The sequence below is a fragment of the Prosopis cineraria genome, unplaced genomic scaffold, assembly GCF_029017545.1.
Source record: "Prosopis cineraria cultivar Desert tree isolate PC_DT_omini unplaced genomic scaffold, ASM2901754v1 PC11, whole genome shotgun sequence".
NCBI classification, from domain to species: domain Eukaryota; kingdom Viridiplantae; phylum Streptophyta; class Magnoliopsida; order Fabales; family Fabaceae; genus Prosopis; species Prosopis cineraria.
This window is the reverse complement of record NW_026555342.1, coordinates 11,441,405-11,457,453: the sequence shown is the minus strand read 5'-3', so window position 1 is coordinate 11,457,453 and position 16,049 is coordinate 11,441,405. Positions and strand designations below refer to the sequence as shown.

At 33.7% G+C, this 16,049-nt stretch overlaps 2 protein-coding genes across 4 annotated transcripts; both read right to left on the bottom strand.

The window, feature by feature from the left end:
• Window positions 1–349: 349 nt before the first annotated feature.
• On the bottom strand, window positions 350–6,567 carry LOC129284822 (tyrosyl-DNA phosphodiesterase 1). 3 transcript variants are annotated; one of them, XM_054920305.1, is made up of 17 exons: window positions 6,431–6,567; window positions 6,132–6,311; window positions 5,783–6,028; window positions 5,447–5,668; window positions 5,144–5,204; window positions 4,619–4,695; window positions 4,260–4,517; window positions 3,759–3,848; window positions 3,500–3,634; window positions 3,004–3,153; window positions 2,033–2,136; window positions 1,472–1,525; window positions 1,275–1,365; window positions 1,093–1,173; window positions 840–990; window positions 614–694; window positions 350–540 (listed from the first exon to the last, which is right to left on the bottom strand). In XM_054920305.1, the coding sequence occupies exons 1-16, from the start codon at window positions 6,443–6,445 to the stop codon at window positions 630–632; spliced, it is 1,980 nt and encodes a 659-aa protein (XP_054776280.1). In that variant the 5' UTR covers window positions 6,446–6,567; the 3' UTR covers window positions 350–540; window positions 614–629. The 3 variants fall into 3 exon arrangements, with proteins under 3 accessions (XP_054776280.1, XP_054776279.1, XP_054776281.1); XM_054920304.1 differs by having other exon boundaries at window positions 350–694; XM_054920306.1 differs by having other exon boundaries at window positions 350–694; window positions 1,108–1,173.
• Window positions 6,568–12,145: 5,578 nt separating this feature from the next.
• LOC129286684 (chaperone protein dnaJ 50) lies at window positions 12,146–15,990 on the bottom strand. Its single transcript, XM_054922668.1, has 10 exons — window positions 15,800–15,990; window positions 15,649–15,711; window positions 15,463–15,529; window positions 15,169–15,228; window positions 14,590–14,640; window positions 14,383–14,463; window positions 13,105–13,217; window positions 12,770–12,887; window positions 12,463–12,589; window positions 12,146–12,377 (listed from the first exon to the last, which is right to left on the bottom strand). Exons 1-10 carry the CDS (start codon window positions 15,919–15,921, stop codon window positions 12,274–12,276), a joined length of 906 nt encoding a protein of 301 aa, XP_054778643.1. The 5' UTR covers window positions 15,922–15,990; the 3' UTR covers window positions 12,146–12,273.
• Window positions 15,991–16,049: the final 59 nt, after the last annotated feature.

The following is a 16,049-nucleotide window of genomic DNA, read 5'->3' as shown; positions in this document are numbered from 1 at the left end:
TTTCTTTTTTTTTTTTTGAAAAAACCATTTTCTAAAAACATGACAATTTAGAATTATCATCTGATATTTTTTTTTTTAACCTTCAGAAGTATCGTCTGATTAAGTTTACCTTTTGCCCTCAATTTGCATAATTTACCTTGGACGTGACTCAGATTCATGATTGGATGAAAAATTATTAGGTACCATGTTATTATTTTTTTTTTTTACCAGAAGGTACCATGTTATTTACACTCTCATTGATAAGGATATTTCAAATCAAATAAAAATCTCTCATCTTCTCAACGTGTGGGGGTGTGTTTTATATCCATTGATCATGTTTATTAATCCCAATGATGCATGGGCGTAGGCGGGAACCAAGTAAAATCCATTAAATTAGATCTGACGTCTTCATCCTCTTCCCCACCAAGAGTAATACATATCACTATAACGGGATCAACAAATATGACGAACATATACAATGCTTCTTGTCTTCGTCAGTCGCAAATTTTAAATCCTAGTCAATCTGATTAGTTTGTATCTTTCATCTACTTCCATCCCCATCTACATAAAAAAAACAAAGAAAAAGGAGATAATCAGGCGATCAAGTACGAGAATGAATTTCTTGAAAGCTTACCTGATCTTTAAATCAGCTATGGCCAAACTTTGCCATAGACATCCTTCTTACTATATTTTCGATCCCAAGACCAAGGTACATCTACAGGAAAAAGGAATAGGGAAAGAAAAAGTAAATACAAAATTGGTACGAATCATAAACAAAAAGAAAACGTTGGCGCCGAACAATGGCTGAGAATTAAATTTACGTAGCCTTGAAGTCCAAATGCCTGAGGATAGAGCATGACCTTGAGAAGTGTAAGGCTGAGGAGGAACCTCGTAAGGAACCGGTAATGGAATCACTTGTGATGATGAATCTGCAGTCTCACTTGTCATCCCAACCAGAGTCACAAATTTTGTTCTGCGCGTTTGAGAAGATCCTAGTTCTCTGCAATTATCCTGTATTTTTTTTTTTTAATGAGTCAGAAACTCTTTAACTCGTTAAATAGTAAAACAGAACCAGAACCAGAACAAGAAAGCAAGGATGTTTGATGTGACCACCTCTGATGGTCTAACGTGATCTGTACAGGAAAAGTCACAACCATGTCTTTTGGCTAATGATGGGAGAAACAGCACTCCTAGCTGCGAGAGAATATGTGTAGGTGCTATTAAAGAAATCGAGAAATGGACAGAAAGTGGTGGACTATTATGAATTTTTCGTGTAAGAAAATTCGGACAAGTACCTCGTACGAACGGATCATCAACTGAGAATTGTTTTTCTGGAGAGCTCCCCAGGCTGCTTTACTGAGGTTTGCAGAGGTTAACAAAAACCAACTGTTTTGGAAAAGGGTAATTTCATTGTCAGCTATCTATAGCCCAGCAGTGCAGCAAGAAACCAAAAATTTGCATGGGCATAAAAATGGAGTGATGGAATTCTTACGCAAGCTTCTGGCCATTATAACGAGTAAAAGTCTTTATATGTGGCATGGCACGACTGAAACAAAGAAAGCACAAGAATTAGGGGGGAAGAGTTCAATAATAAAACCTTATTCCCTAGTACGATGTTTTCCTTGAGTTGTGGGCTGCGTGGCTGCAAATGAAATGCAATTCCAAGTTCACAAAAATAACGCAGGAAGGGTTTGCTAGTTCCAATGATAACTGAAAAAGTAACAGCATACTTCAAACTGATCATCTTTCACCCCAGTTAAAATTCGTTCTGCTCATTTGACCAAATAGATACATCGCATTATCAGGCTCCAAGCACATCACGTGGCAATTTTTTTCCCAGAATTGATGAAAAGCAGGCAACACAAGGGATACAGCATATGCTTATGATCCCCATGAAAGCAATCATAAAGAAGAAACTAAAGAAAAACTAACAAGAAAAGATGAAAAGTGAATTTAAGAAGTTTCAATCAAATCTTCATGCAAAAGGATCTACATTGAAACACAACGTTAAGGTATAACTTCTGTTGCCTATGATTAACTTCTCAGTTCTCACCTGCGACCTGTATGATCTGCTTTCCATTTTGCCCAATATTTTTTCAAGAAATCCTTTTCTACATTCTTCAGAGGACTAGGGATTGCACTTCCAGCTGCATAACCCTTTTGAAGAAATAGAAGCAAATTAAATATTGTCCAATGAGAAAATTTTAAAATTCAATTATCAATGTCTAGTCAGATAATAAAACAGAACTTGTCCAGTTATTTATCCTTGACAACCAAATCAATTCGGTTCAAGTTTCACAAACATGTGAAAGAAAGCAAGATGAATAGCAAAAAAAGTTGGTGAATCATCAATTTTCTGGAAACCAAAAATGCTGGACATTGTTTGCTGCCATGATATATCTCAAAGAAGAAATCCAGGAAGTAGAAGTGCTGTTCTCTATCCTGGACGCAGTGCATCCACTACCATTTTTTTCCCCTTTGTTGAACATTCAGTGCATCTAAAGACTAAATTTAACTTGTTCACAATTTGAATTCACAGAACTTTTTAATTTTCAGTAACTTAAATCAAATAGAATTTACATAAAAAACAATAGTGAAATACCCATAATAAGATTTCAAAAATGTCTTAAGAAACTAAAGATATGAGAGTTGGGGACAAGTTGAAGAATTAAAAAACTAGTTACGAATAAATAAATATATTAAAAAGTATTTTTAAGTTACTTTTTGCATTAACTGTTAGCTATTAATCATTAAGTAAGGGGAAAAATATATTTTGTTGAATGTGAATAAATAGAAAAAATAACAGCAGTGAGGAAGGGTTATGCTTTCACAGTCTCAGGCATCACAACGAAAGATAGCCAGGACCCCGAAGGATAGGCATGATAATCAAACATGTGATAGTCTACAAATAAAAAATTAAGTGACGTCTAAATCACCCAATAACGAAATGAAAGAGTGATTATCAAAGTGATAAAAAAGGGTAAAATATAAAAACATAAACTTTGCAAATATTTTGTTCCTAACCTCTAAAGAGCATCTAACATCTTCTACAGTGGGGAATATTATTTGAGGCTTCCCCATGCCAAGTGGCGTTTTATCTTCTGAAAAACCAGCTGACATTGAGGTTGTCAGCTCAGCAATCCACTTTTCGTCCAGGGAGCCAAGGGAGGAAAACTGCAGTGCAAAAGGCTAGCTGTATTAGAAAGAGATACCATGCTTAAAAATCTGCTACGAATTTTTTTAAAAAAATTCAGAGCCCTTAACAGGAATAATTAACAGTCAACATACAACAACCTAAATATTTGCAGCAATTAACAAGTAGGGATCAATTCAAACAATTCCAAATTGCTATAAGTTGAATGCAATCCAGTGAAAGAACATAACAAAATAGGATGAGCCTCTTGATCATTGATTTCTACATCTAAACAGAGGAAGGACTTCCTGGTTAAGATTGACTATTTGACATCCACGGGAACTGCCTCTCAACATACATACATCTCAGGATACAGTGTCACAGCACCTGGTAGATAAGAGGAGAATTCTTGAACTCTTCATCGAACGTACACTCCTGGAGAAGTGACTGCAATTTCATATGTCCCCATCTTTTTAAGCTGGCGCCAGTATGATATCCAGGTACAGATGCAACTAGTCTGACCTAAAAACATCTCAAGTCTGTCATGTGTGATCAAGTACAATAAGATGCAAAAATGCAAAGAACATTACAGAGATCCTTCAAAAGCCATTGAAAGAAATTTCAAGACGTCAGCTCAAACACATACCATTGCATTGCTATAATCAAACTTCTTGAAGAAAGATGGGCTTATACTTGAGTTTCCAAGCAACGGTAGCTTAACAGAGAATTCAGGCCACTGCATCACAGAGAACACCATGATATATGCGCAATCCAAACACTATCATTGTACCAACAGAATAATAATGTCCCCACCTAATATATCAACAAGATCTATATTGCGTTCTCCAGAAAACTATACGAATATTTGTTACAGTATGAAGATGAGTAACAAGTTTTTGACAAAACATGGACAGAATTAATCAAAAAAGAAATCATGCTCAAATAAAAAGTTTTGTCCTGGCAAAGGGATGGGGCAGGATGGATTGTTCCAGGATATGACAGGATTGAACAAGTGTTAATCAAACCAGTAAAGCTTCACTAAGGTCTTCAAATAAATTTGCCTCAATCAATCTGCTTGCATCATGATTTTTTCTTGGGACATTCTATCCTGTTGTAGAAGAAGTAAATCATGTGATGTACTCAATACCTTCAACACATTCAGATATTCAATCAAGTCATTTTCAAACCCAGATCCTTTGTTGGGATTATTTTGATCTTTCCATGGAAAATCTTGCATCCATAAACCTTGGCTCTTATTATTCCAGTCTACATAAATTAAATTTGCTGTATGCACAATAACCCTCACTCCATGAGGATAGATAAGAAACATGGCTTTTGAGTGGTGTGTCCCAAATGAAATGGGCAATGGTGGTTTGTGCAGAATCCAGCTTGCAGGCTTGTTTCTCTGATAATAATTAAAGTAAAGATAGCAATCATTTATCCATTAAAGAAAAAAAAATAAAAATTTGTAAATGATGGATAGAGTTTATTAAATCTGAGAAAAACCTTCATATAATCCACCTTGCCATCACTCTCCCCATGGATAACGAGCACATGGGGGATCTTTGAAAGTGCTGGACATGCTACACCAAAAAAACACAGTAAAGTGCATAGTGAAGCATAGTGGATGGGATTGGCTATAAAAGGATTCAAAAAAAGTGACTTCATACTGAGGTTGCAATGGAGAGATTGACCTTGACGTTGTCCCTTTTAGGGTTTCTAAGATGTAAGACAACTATTCAACGAGGATAAAAGTAAAGTTAAGGCCAATTTGCGTATTATTATATATTTTACATAACTGACAAAAAGAATGATCTAAACTAGATGCATGCACTACCAAATGAGACATGGAAATAGGTTCCAACAACTGTACTGATGGAAGGAATAAAGGAGAGGGAAAAAAATAAGAATGAATGACCCAAGCTGTGCTGTCAAACCAAATATTCTAGCGTTGCCGAACAATCAAGCACAATCTGAAAAAGAAATTGAAAGCTGTACGAGTAAACGGGCCAATCTGAAAAGATAGCTCACCAGGTATCAACCAGTCAATATCCACCATGTAGTTTGAAAGGATAGCAACAAGAATATCCCCCTACCAACAATAAGGGGGGAAATTAGTTAAGATATTTCAATTACAAAACAAGTTAAACAGCTCAAATTGAAGATAATTGTCTTGCACAATTATTCTTCAACAAATGATTGAAAAATTAAAACTTAATACAGAATCAACACAAGAGTGGATTTGTCACTTAGATATTAGAACAAAAGGAGATCATTCCAGGGGCAGTGCAACAAGGAGAGAAAAAATCGCACTGAAAATATCAGTGTCATTACCTGAATAACATCATTTATTGAAACACAAGATGTATTTGCCCACTGTGGTAGTCCCTTCACATTTAGAAGTCGAAAAGTTGAAGGTAATTCATAATTAGGGATGTAGAAATGGCGAATGGCCTCTGCATTAGTGTCCTCAATGGATTGTGAACTACTAGATTTATGTGTCACTACATTTCTTCCTCGTTCTTGGTCGAATGTTTCAACTCTCTTTTGCAGAGTCTACAAAACATAGAAGATGATCAATTTCGAAAATAGGGGAGGAACAGAAGAATGTGCGTTTAACTTTTAATTAAACACAGAAGCAAAGAAATAATCGGACAACCAACAGAATACCTCAGAATTCCTGCCAGAACCTTCATTTCCAGATGACACTTCATTGCCCGTCCTTCCACAACTAGAATATCTTTTACCGGTATTAACTGAAGACACTTTTTTCTCACCACCCAACACTTCATATTTATAAAGATGGTGCCCGGGAATAAGTTCTATAATGTCTCCAGTGGCAATGGTAACTTTGTCTTGAGAATTCAACTTCTTTCTTTTATTCCCCGAATTAACAATGATTGGATTCGTTCCCTCCTACATTTGCAGCTAGTAGTCATTCTACAAATAAACAGCTTTAAAATGCAGGAAATAACGGGAAACGGTAGTCCCGATGAAGGCTTAAAGACTGAATTATTACCACAACCAAATTAGCAGACCCGTCAGCAGAAGCAGTCAAAGTCAAGTGCTTGCGGCTAAGTCTCTTGTCCGATACAGGAATATTGTTCCGGCCGATAATGTTTGAGCCATCTGTAACAGGTAATTTTGGCACTGAAGTGTCTTCCTCCAAATTTTGCTTCAGTGGAACCAAATATCCAACCTTCATACAAACAAATCAAAGGTTACTTAGTTGAAATAATTAAGCCACCATAGAATTAGAAACGAACAAACAAAGATCAATATCAGAGATACTAAATTTACACATTAGGCAGAACGGACCTGTGACAAAGACATGAATGAAGCTCCGATTGCATGAAACAAGAGCGCACAGCAGAGCCTGAGTCACCCTCAACAACTTCGAAGGGGTTTTGCTGGCAACAGTTCTGATGCAAGAACCCCTCCCCATTCGGTTTCGGTTGCATTAAAAAAATTCAGGAATATATATTTTTTAATTGAGTTCAATTATATTTAAAAAAAATACTATTTTTCAGGTCTTTATTTTAAAATAGGGTAAATGATAACTAAAAGGAAAAATTGTTAAAAAATTATATTTTAAAAAAATAGTATATTAAATAATGAATAAGTTTAATTGTATTTAAAAAAAATCAAGTCTTTAACCTTATAAAATAAAATGAAGGGCAAAAGGACATAAAATATATATATATATATATATATAAATAAAGTTGTGGGTTAAAACCATCCATCAACTTAAAATAAAATAAAAGCAAAAATATTTTATAACATTATTTAAATTGATGCAAGCATAAATCACTCAAACATTAACCATTAAACTAATATTTTAAGTAAACATTAACATTTTTTTTGTTGGTATAAACAAAAAAATAGAAAGTAAAAATACTTATAAAGTCATTGACTTGAGGCATCTAAAAGTCTAAAATAAAAAAAGAGAATAAGAATACCCATAACGTTACTTTTAAAGATGTAATAGTGATCAATTTGTTAAAATTTATGCTACATGATTTCTTTTCATCTAATGATACCCTTAATGGAAATTTCAAACATTTCTTAAGCAAAGGCTTATTGGAGAAATTGTTGACGATTAAGCACGATCTTTTAGAGCCCTCTCAACTGAGCATTAAACCTAAGCCATTGAGTTGGCCAAGAAGAGATGTGAAGTTGGAAAGGAAATGGTTGAAGTGAATTTTCTTTATCAATCCAAATCATTGAGAAGAAACTTTAATGGTTTAAGAATTTTAATAAAACAAGAGATTTAACTTTTTATTCGGTCAAAATGATATTTTTTCATATGTTATTCATATTCCCTACATTTGAAGTAAGGAAGTAGCAAAAAAATGAAGGAAGGGTGGTTTGAGAAAAAGAAAAAGTAGAAAAAGAAGTGGCAGTGAGCACAATAAAAGTGAGACTTAGGAGATGATGGAAGAAAAGGTAAATCACCCTCATTTGCTGCCTTCGTTGTCAAAACTAGAGCCTCAAGTAGAGACTCATTATCATATAATGATCGATCAACCTATGTATAATTTTACTTGAGAATATTTTTTAGTTTACGTCAGTGAAAAAATGATCAATTTCTTTTTAGATGTTAATTAAACGGTTAACGTTTGAAAAATTTAACATATTGATCACTATTGCACTTATTAAAGTGACGTTATGGGTATTTTTATCATTTTTCTCATTTTAAGTTACTGAATGCCTCTGGCCAACAACTTTTTAGGTATTTTTACATTTTTTTAGTCCATGTCAAAAAAAAATATTTTAACGTCTGCTTAATTGTCAATTAAACAGTCAACATTTGAATGATTTAATGGATTGATTATTTTTACATTAATTTAAATAATGTTATGGAAATTTTTGTCTCTTTTCTCACCTTTAGCTACTAAATTCTCCTAACTAATGACTTCGTAACTACTTTTTTTTCATTTGACCAAAAATTAATGCTAAATCAAAACCTCATCATCAAAACTTAAATTTTAAAATTTATTATTTATTTTTTCCAAATTTTTTATAGGAGAATGATAAATGAGTGTTTTATTAAAAAATTACTGAAGAATCACAAATAATGAATTTACAATGATAAAAATGCTTGATTGAATGTTATCAATTGTAGATACAATAAAATCTGTTAAGAATATCGCTATATAGGCAAATAATCACCAATTGCAACTCTCTCTCCAAAGTCAAACGGGTCTAATTTTCTTTTATTTCTTTTATTTTACTAGCTGTTTCCCTTTGGGCCAACTTTCCGCTTTGCTGGGTGGAATGGAACACAGAATTAACCAGAGAATCCAACAAATAAAATCAGCAGGAATTTGCATAGGATTCCATACTGAATTATTTACAAATTATCAACATGATCGGTCATTAATAGTTGGAAAAATCACAGTGGAGGACCTCTGAAATATTTTATTTATAAAAAAAGACTAAAGAATTTTGAATTCACCTTATAAGAGTAAAGGATCAAAATATAATTTTTTAGTGTGAAAATATAAAACTACTCTTATTTAAAAAAAAAAATCACTATCATTGGTCGCTAGTAGTCGAACTACTTGCTGGACCAAATGCTGGAGCGCTAGCGCCGATGGCCGAACTGCTTGCCGGAGCTTGGACATTGATCGTTGGATTGGAGAGAGAGACAAATTAAATTCTTTTAAGGAATTTGGACCCTCAAACTCTTAACCACCAAAAGGTGAAAAGATAGTTAGACGTATTTTTAATACAATTTCTTTATATAATGCAAATTTTTATATACATATTTTTAATTTTATTTTCACTTTTCATATTAAACTTGTTAGAAGTTTAATGTTTATTTGTCATTTTATAAATAACCTTGTTAAATTATTAATGAGACTTGTTAAAATTTAACGAGTAATTATTTGTGAAATGACAAGTCTTATTATTAGTTTTGAAAATTTATCATAATAATTTAATAAGTAAATTTTAGTAAAATAACAAATTCATATAAGCTTTTAACATGTAAAATTTTAGTAATAAAAGTAACTAAACAATTATAAAAACCACTACATATTTAATTTTTTTAACAAATTTTCATTGTTAATTTAACAAGTAGCTATTTATAAAATGATAAGTTTCATTATTGGCTTTGAAAATTTTTCTTGATAATTTAACAAGTAAATTTTAAAATAATAACAAGCTCATATAAATTTTTAACATGTAAGTTTTTAGTAATAAAAACAAGTGAATATTTATTAAAAAAAACTCCATATTGAATTTTTTTAATAAGTTTCCATTATTAATTTAATAAGTAACTATTTTTGAAATGACAAGTCTTGTCATTAACTTTAAAATTTTTTTAATAAATTGACAAGTAAATTTTAATAAAATAATGAGTTTATATAAACTTTTGTTAATAAAAACAAACAAATATTTATAAAAATCAGTGCATATTAAATTTTGTAATAAGTTTCATTAGTAATTTAATAAATAACTATTTGTAAAATGATGAATAACCATTAAACTTCTAACAAACATTGACATGAAAAGTGAACACAAAATAATATATATATATATATATACACATATATATTTGTATTATATAATTGAAAGAAATTGCTAGCTTAGTGACTGACCATACTTTTAGTGGCCAAGGAAATGTGGGATCAAACTTCCTTTTGGCCAACTTAAAAAATTTAATTTGTCTCCCTCACTAGTCTGGTGACTTGCACTGGAGCTCCAGCAGGCAATATGACCATTGGAGCTCCAACAACTAGTGATAGTGAGATTTTTTTAAAAAAACAAATGAGGAGTAATTTTGCTTGTTATACTAAAATTTAATTACATTTTGATCCACTGATCTTGCAAAGTGAATTTATAATTCTTTGATCATTTTCTATAAATAAAATGCTCCAGAAATCCTATTGTGATTTTTCCTTAATCGTTTCTTCATAAAGCCCAAAGCTGCGCTAATCATGCAATCACGGTTTTCTATGTCAGCTTATACTCCATGGCTTGAGACAAATCTTTTAAAGTTGTCATGTGTCAAACTTTTGCATCAAATGTTTATGAATCCATTATTTCTTTGGTGACTAGAATATACCTCCCTCCACCACCCCCTCCAAAAATGATACAACAACAACAACAACAACAACAAGCCTTTATCCTACTAGGTGGGGTCGGCTACATGGATTGCAAGACGTCATTATGCTCTATCATTTATCAAGCTTTTAGGAATATTATTAATTAAGAGATCACGTTCAACAACTTCCAAGAGTGTTCTCTTAGGCCTTCCTCTACCTCTCTTAATCGGACTCAAAGTTATATGTTCCACTCCTCACTGGTGCCTCCCTAGGTCTTCTTTACACATGCCCAAACCATCTTAACAGACTATAACAACAACAACAAACAACAACAACAACAAGCCTTTATCCCACTAGGTGGGGTCGGCTACATAGATTGCAAGACGCCATTGTGCTCTATCATTTATTAAGCTTTTAGAAATATTATTAATTAAGAGATCACGTTCAACAACTTCCAAGAGTGTTCTCTTAGGCCTTCCTCTACCTCTCTTAATCGGACTCAAAGTTATATGTTCCACTCTTCTCACTGGTGCCTCCCTTGGTCTTCTTTGTACATGCCCAAACCATCTCAACCGATTTTCTACCATTTTTTCCTCAATAGGTGTCATCCTCACTTTTTCACGTATGTGCTCATTTCGAATTTTATCTTTACGTGTATGTCCGCACATCCATCGTAACATTCTCATCTCTGCTACTCCAACTTTATGCTCTTGCTGTCCCGTTAGAGCCCAGCATTCACTACTATATAACATTGCCGGTCTGATAGCAGTACGATAAAACTTTCCTTTAAGTTTATTAGGCACCTTACGGTCACAAATAACTCCTTTAGCTTTTCTCCAATTAAACCACCCAGCTTGAATTCTATGTGAAATATCTCCACTGATTTCGCCATCATTTTGAATAATGGCTCCCAAATATTTAAACTTTTCCACTTGAGGTATAATTTGATCTCCCAATTTCACTTTCAAATTATTTTCGAATAGTCCTTTATCAAATTTACAATATAAATATTCCGTCTTACTTCTACTCAGACGAAAACCTTTCGACTCCAATGTCCTCCTCTATAACTCAAGTTTGCAATTAACCTCTTCTCTTGTCTCTGCTATAAAAACTATATCATCCGCGAAGAGCATACATTTCGGGATTTCCTCTTGAATATGTTCCGTCAAAACATTTAAAATCAAGTTGAACAAATAAGGACTCAGAGATGATCCCTGATGTAGTCCAATCTTTATAGGAAAATCCTTTATTTGACCACTAGGCGTTCTTATACTAGTTTTTACCCCCTCATACATATCTTGTATGGCTTTAATATAAGCAATCCGTACTCCTTTTTTTCCAACGCTTTCCAAAGCACTTCTCTTGGTATACGGTCATAAGCTTTTTCCAAATCAATAAAAACCATGTGTAGATCTTTATCTTTACAACGATACTTTTCCATTAATCCCCTTAGTAGATAAATCACCTCTGTAGTTGATCTACCTAGCATAAAACCAAATTGATTCTCAGAAATACTTGTCTCCAATCTCAACCTGTGCTCAATTACTTTCTCCCACAATTTCATTGTGTGGCTCATGAGTTTAATCCCCCTATAGTTAGTACAATTCTGAATATCTCCTTTATTTTTATAAATAGGAATTAATGTACTTCTCCTTCACTCATCAGGCATTTTCTTGGACCGTAAAATCACATTAAATAACTTAGTTAACCATCTCACCCCTTCTTTACCTAAACATTTCCACGCTTTGATAGATATACAATCAAGTCCGTTAGCTCTACCATTTGCCATTTTCTTAAGAGCTTCCTTTACCTCCTTATCACGTATTTTTCGATAGAATGACAAATTTTGTTTTCCTTCACCAGTTACTAAATCCTCCAAGTTACTAGATGAATCCTCTCCATCATTGAAAAGTTTAGAAAAATAAGTCTCCCATCTATTTTTAATTTCATCATCTGTAACTAAATTCTTCCCTCTTCATCCTTAATAAAAACAAAAACAGAATTATAATTTTCACTATTATGTTAAATACACTTGTGCTGAACCCACATCAGTAAAATGCTCGTACATCAAAAGCAGAAGCATCAGGTGGAAAAGCTACAACAAAACAGCTATCTTCTACGCTTAGATTCTTTACGCATCTCTGCAACGTAGCTCTCCAGGTTTGATTTCTTCCATAAACGCCTTAACACAAGGTCTTCCTTTATCCCTTCGTCTATTAAACAAAACACAATAAAAATAATTAACTTATTTGCTTGCTGCTTCAGAAGAAAGCTCAATCTAGAATAATTTGTACTCACCCATGCTTCTCCAAACATCCTGGGGTACACCAAGGGACCTTCGTGTCAGATAAGAAGCATCTTCCCAAGTAAAGGGATGTTGCTTGACCTTGTATCTCCAAAACCAACAGCCAGACCACAACAACAACTGAATGGAGGACAAAACTAATTAATACTTGAACATTGATCAAAATCATTGAAATTCATGGATCAGCTTCCAGGAAGGAATAGCACACACTACGAAATTGTAATTAAACTAGATGAAAAACAATATCTACATAATTCCTTTTCAAACTTCAGTTTCCAGATAAAGAGTTTTGAGCTCAACCTTGCTTAAAGTATAAGGCAAGAGAATAAAGCGGACACCGATAAGTTCCCATACAATGGGCTTTTCAGCCCCTTTTATCTGCAATTCAAGTTCTTTGCTAAGGTCTTCCTGCATTTTCCTGCATGCATACATTCCTCACATTGCGTTAGTCAGCATTGAAGGTTTTAAAAATATGGTCAGCAAAGCCCAATCTTATGTATTATGAAAATTAATTCAGAAGAGGAGAGAATAAGAGTTTGCAGGGATGGGAAAAGCAGTAAACACTTCAGTTGACATAAAGAAAATACATCCAAGACCAGAAATTTATTACTACTGAATAAGGACAATAATCATACTTATCCATATTCTTCTGAGTCTTCTTCTTGTTTGTAACTCCTCCACTGCGTTCAAGTTCCAACGCCTTTAGTTTATTTTTGTATGCCGGTGTCTTCTTGACCATGTCTATGGCCTGAAAACAAATAAATGGTAGTGCAATGAGTTTAGTGTTTTAATTTTCAGAAAGTTTTTAAACAAATAGATGCATCGATCTGACCGAAAAAGGTGTAGCAAGTATCTTTGAAAGCACATACAGACACATATCTCTGACCTACTCTAAGCCTTTACCATGCATCACAAATTCGCATTAAAAAAACTAGTTGGAACCATCACCAGCGTTCCTTGGATATGTGGGGCAGAGAAATTATCATCCCTGATTTGTGAATGTGAAACTTAGGTTGTGACAATACAACCCAACTTAACTTAGATGCGTCAAGAACAGAGTCCATAAACAGATAATTGGCTTACTAAGACCAAGCATTTACTTGAACTGTTTTACAACAAATCCAAGAATGGCTCCTTACAGCAATGCATTTGGCATAAATAGGAAAATTTTGATATTACAGCATGGTTGTAGAAAACACACAATTCACGATTCAGAGTGTATGATCTGACAAAATCCAAAAGGAAAACAATACCGATTGTTGGTTGAATCAGAAAAAATCAGATACATACTTTTGAAATGCCAGAAACAGCAATTCAAAACAATGCCATTCCATTGGGTCACAAAGTGAGGTCCTTTATGACCTGACACACTTAATGAAGAAGATAGCCTAAAAAAAAAAAAAAAAAATCTTACCTGGACAATATGGATCCAATTAAAAGCCTCTTTTACTTTCAAATGAAATTAACAGAGAAAATCATTTTAATTGAAAAGAAGTTGGAGCAAGTTGCCCTGAACCACATTGCCATATATACACATCCAAAACCCAAACTTTAGGCATACATTTAATTCTATAATTCAAGCAATTCTTTTATGGTATATATTGTTTACATTGCATTTTTTTTTTTTCAACGTGTTGCTAAATTTTACAATTTCACACGATTTACAATTCAAAAATTGGCCTTTCAATTCACAATTCAAATCATGACTCAAGTACTATGATACGATGTATTGTAGGCATCGCTCCTGAGGCTTTAGCTGGCAGACTAAAGCATAGAGTATGATACATGAATAGATATATGAATGCAAAAAATGCAAGTTTCCTAGCTGAAATAGTTGAATCAACATTTGGTATTTCCAGCACACGGTCTGACATCAGGAAAATGTCATAAATATTTAACTGAAAATACGGTACCTGATTATACCTTGTCCACCTATTTAGATACTGGAAACCTGAAAGAATAATAAGAAGGCCAGCCAACACAGCACGAGGATCCTAGCAGGTAAAAGTAGGCAATAATGTGAAGTTAGAATCAAGTCAGATTGATCATTCAACCATGTGATGTGTTCTAAAACAGAATTTGTTACTTGTACCACTGAAAGTGAAAAAACAAAAACTCACCGTTTTGTGACCATAATATGCCCGATAGTACTGTGCAGTATTATAAAATACCTGTGATGAGAAAAATTGCAACTCAGATTTTGTAAATAGTTAAAACACAAGGAACCTAAAATTGCATTTCTTTCAGACCCTGAACTGAAGAAGCAATCAAGTGAGTCCATTTAAGTTCAAAGCCATTGAAGACGTGGCAAACCATTTACATGTGGATAAGTTATGATCACTTTACTAAAATATTCATTTTACTTCATATGAAATGGTCAGCTACTTAATCTGTCACAAAAAGACCAAGCATCTCCTTATTAACTAAAAGATCTTCCTAGAACACGAAATCCATGCCAGCCCTTATGTCTTTGAAGCAAACTTTTCTTGAACATCCTAGACAAAAACCATGCAAACAAAGACAGATGGCTTCAGCATACATGTCAATGAACCAACCAATATTTCTTAAACCATATCAAAATACATTATTAAACAAGCTATAGCCCTATCTATGGACTAAATAAACAACAATGCTCACTATGCATTTCCATTCATTTTCTCTAACTTAAAGCAGCCGTTAGAAAACTAAGATATAATTACCTCTTCTGGATGTGCAATTGCGTAATCGTATTGTTCTCGTGTGGCCTCATCCTTCAAAATCTGTAAACAAGTTCAGTTTCCATCATCTAATATCATTTCTCAAGAATCATGTGGTTAGATAAGCAATGACTTCGAATTTACATGAAGTTTTAAACTCGTCAGCCTTTAGAGGAATTTTTTTAAAGATGCAATTTAGTTTCTAAAAGGAGAATATAGCCTACATTTTAATCATTTCCATATTCAGATTTCCAAAATTGATAACCACATAAAGAATTAAAACAAGAACTAACGCACCTCATAAGCATTGGCAATTTTAACAAACCGCTTTCTCGATTCTGGATCAGGGTTTTTATCTGGGTGACTGAAATTAACATTGGTATATAAACAAAAGATGAAAAACTTCCATTTTGAAAATTTAAACAAGAAGCTAAAAAACAAATTACTTGAAAATAGATAAAAACAAAAATGGCGACAACTTACTATTTCAAAGAGAGTTTGTAGTAAGCTTTCTTGATTTCCGAAGCATTAGCAGTCTGAGAAACCCTACATTAAAATCGTGAGTCAGAGCCAATCAACTGGATTATAGAAGTCGAGAAAAGTGAACATCTAATTGGGAAGAAGAGGAGATCACCCCAGTAGATCATAGCAGTCATCTTCATCGCAGTAGATCGCCACTGAAGGAGAGATAACAACTGAAAGGATCACAATCAATAAAAATGCCGGCCACCGAATCGGTGCCGGTGGCGAGTTCATCGTGGTTGCCCTGTGCGCCTCCCAGGAAGATGGCGCCTGATGATTCTTCTTCCTCTTCGTCGGTCAATTGTCTGCATTTTAGATCCATTGCATTAATCAAACCTCGCACAAACAACTAGTTGACTATA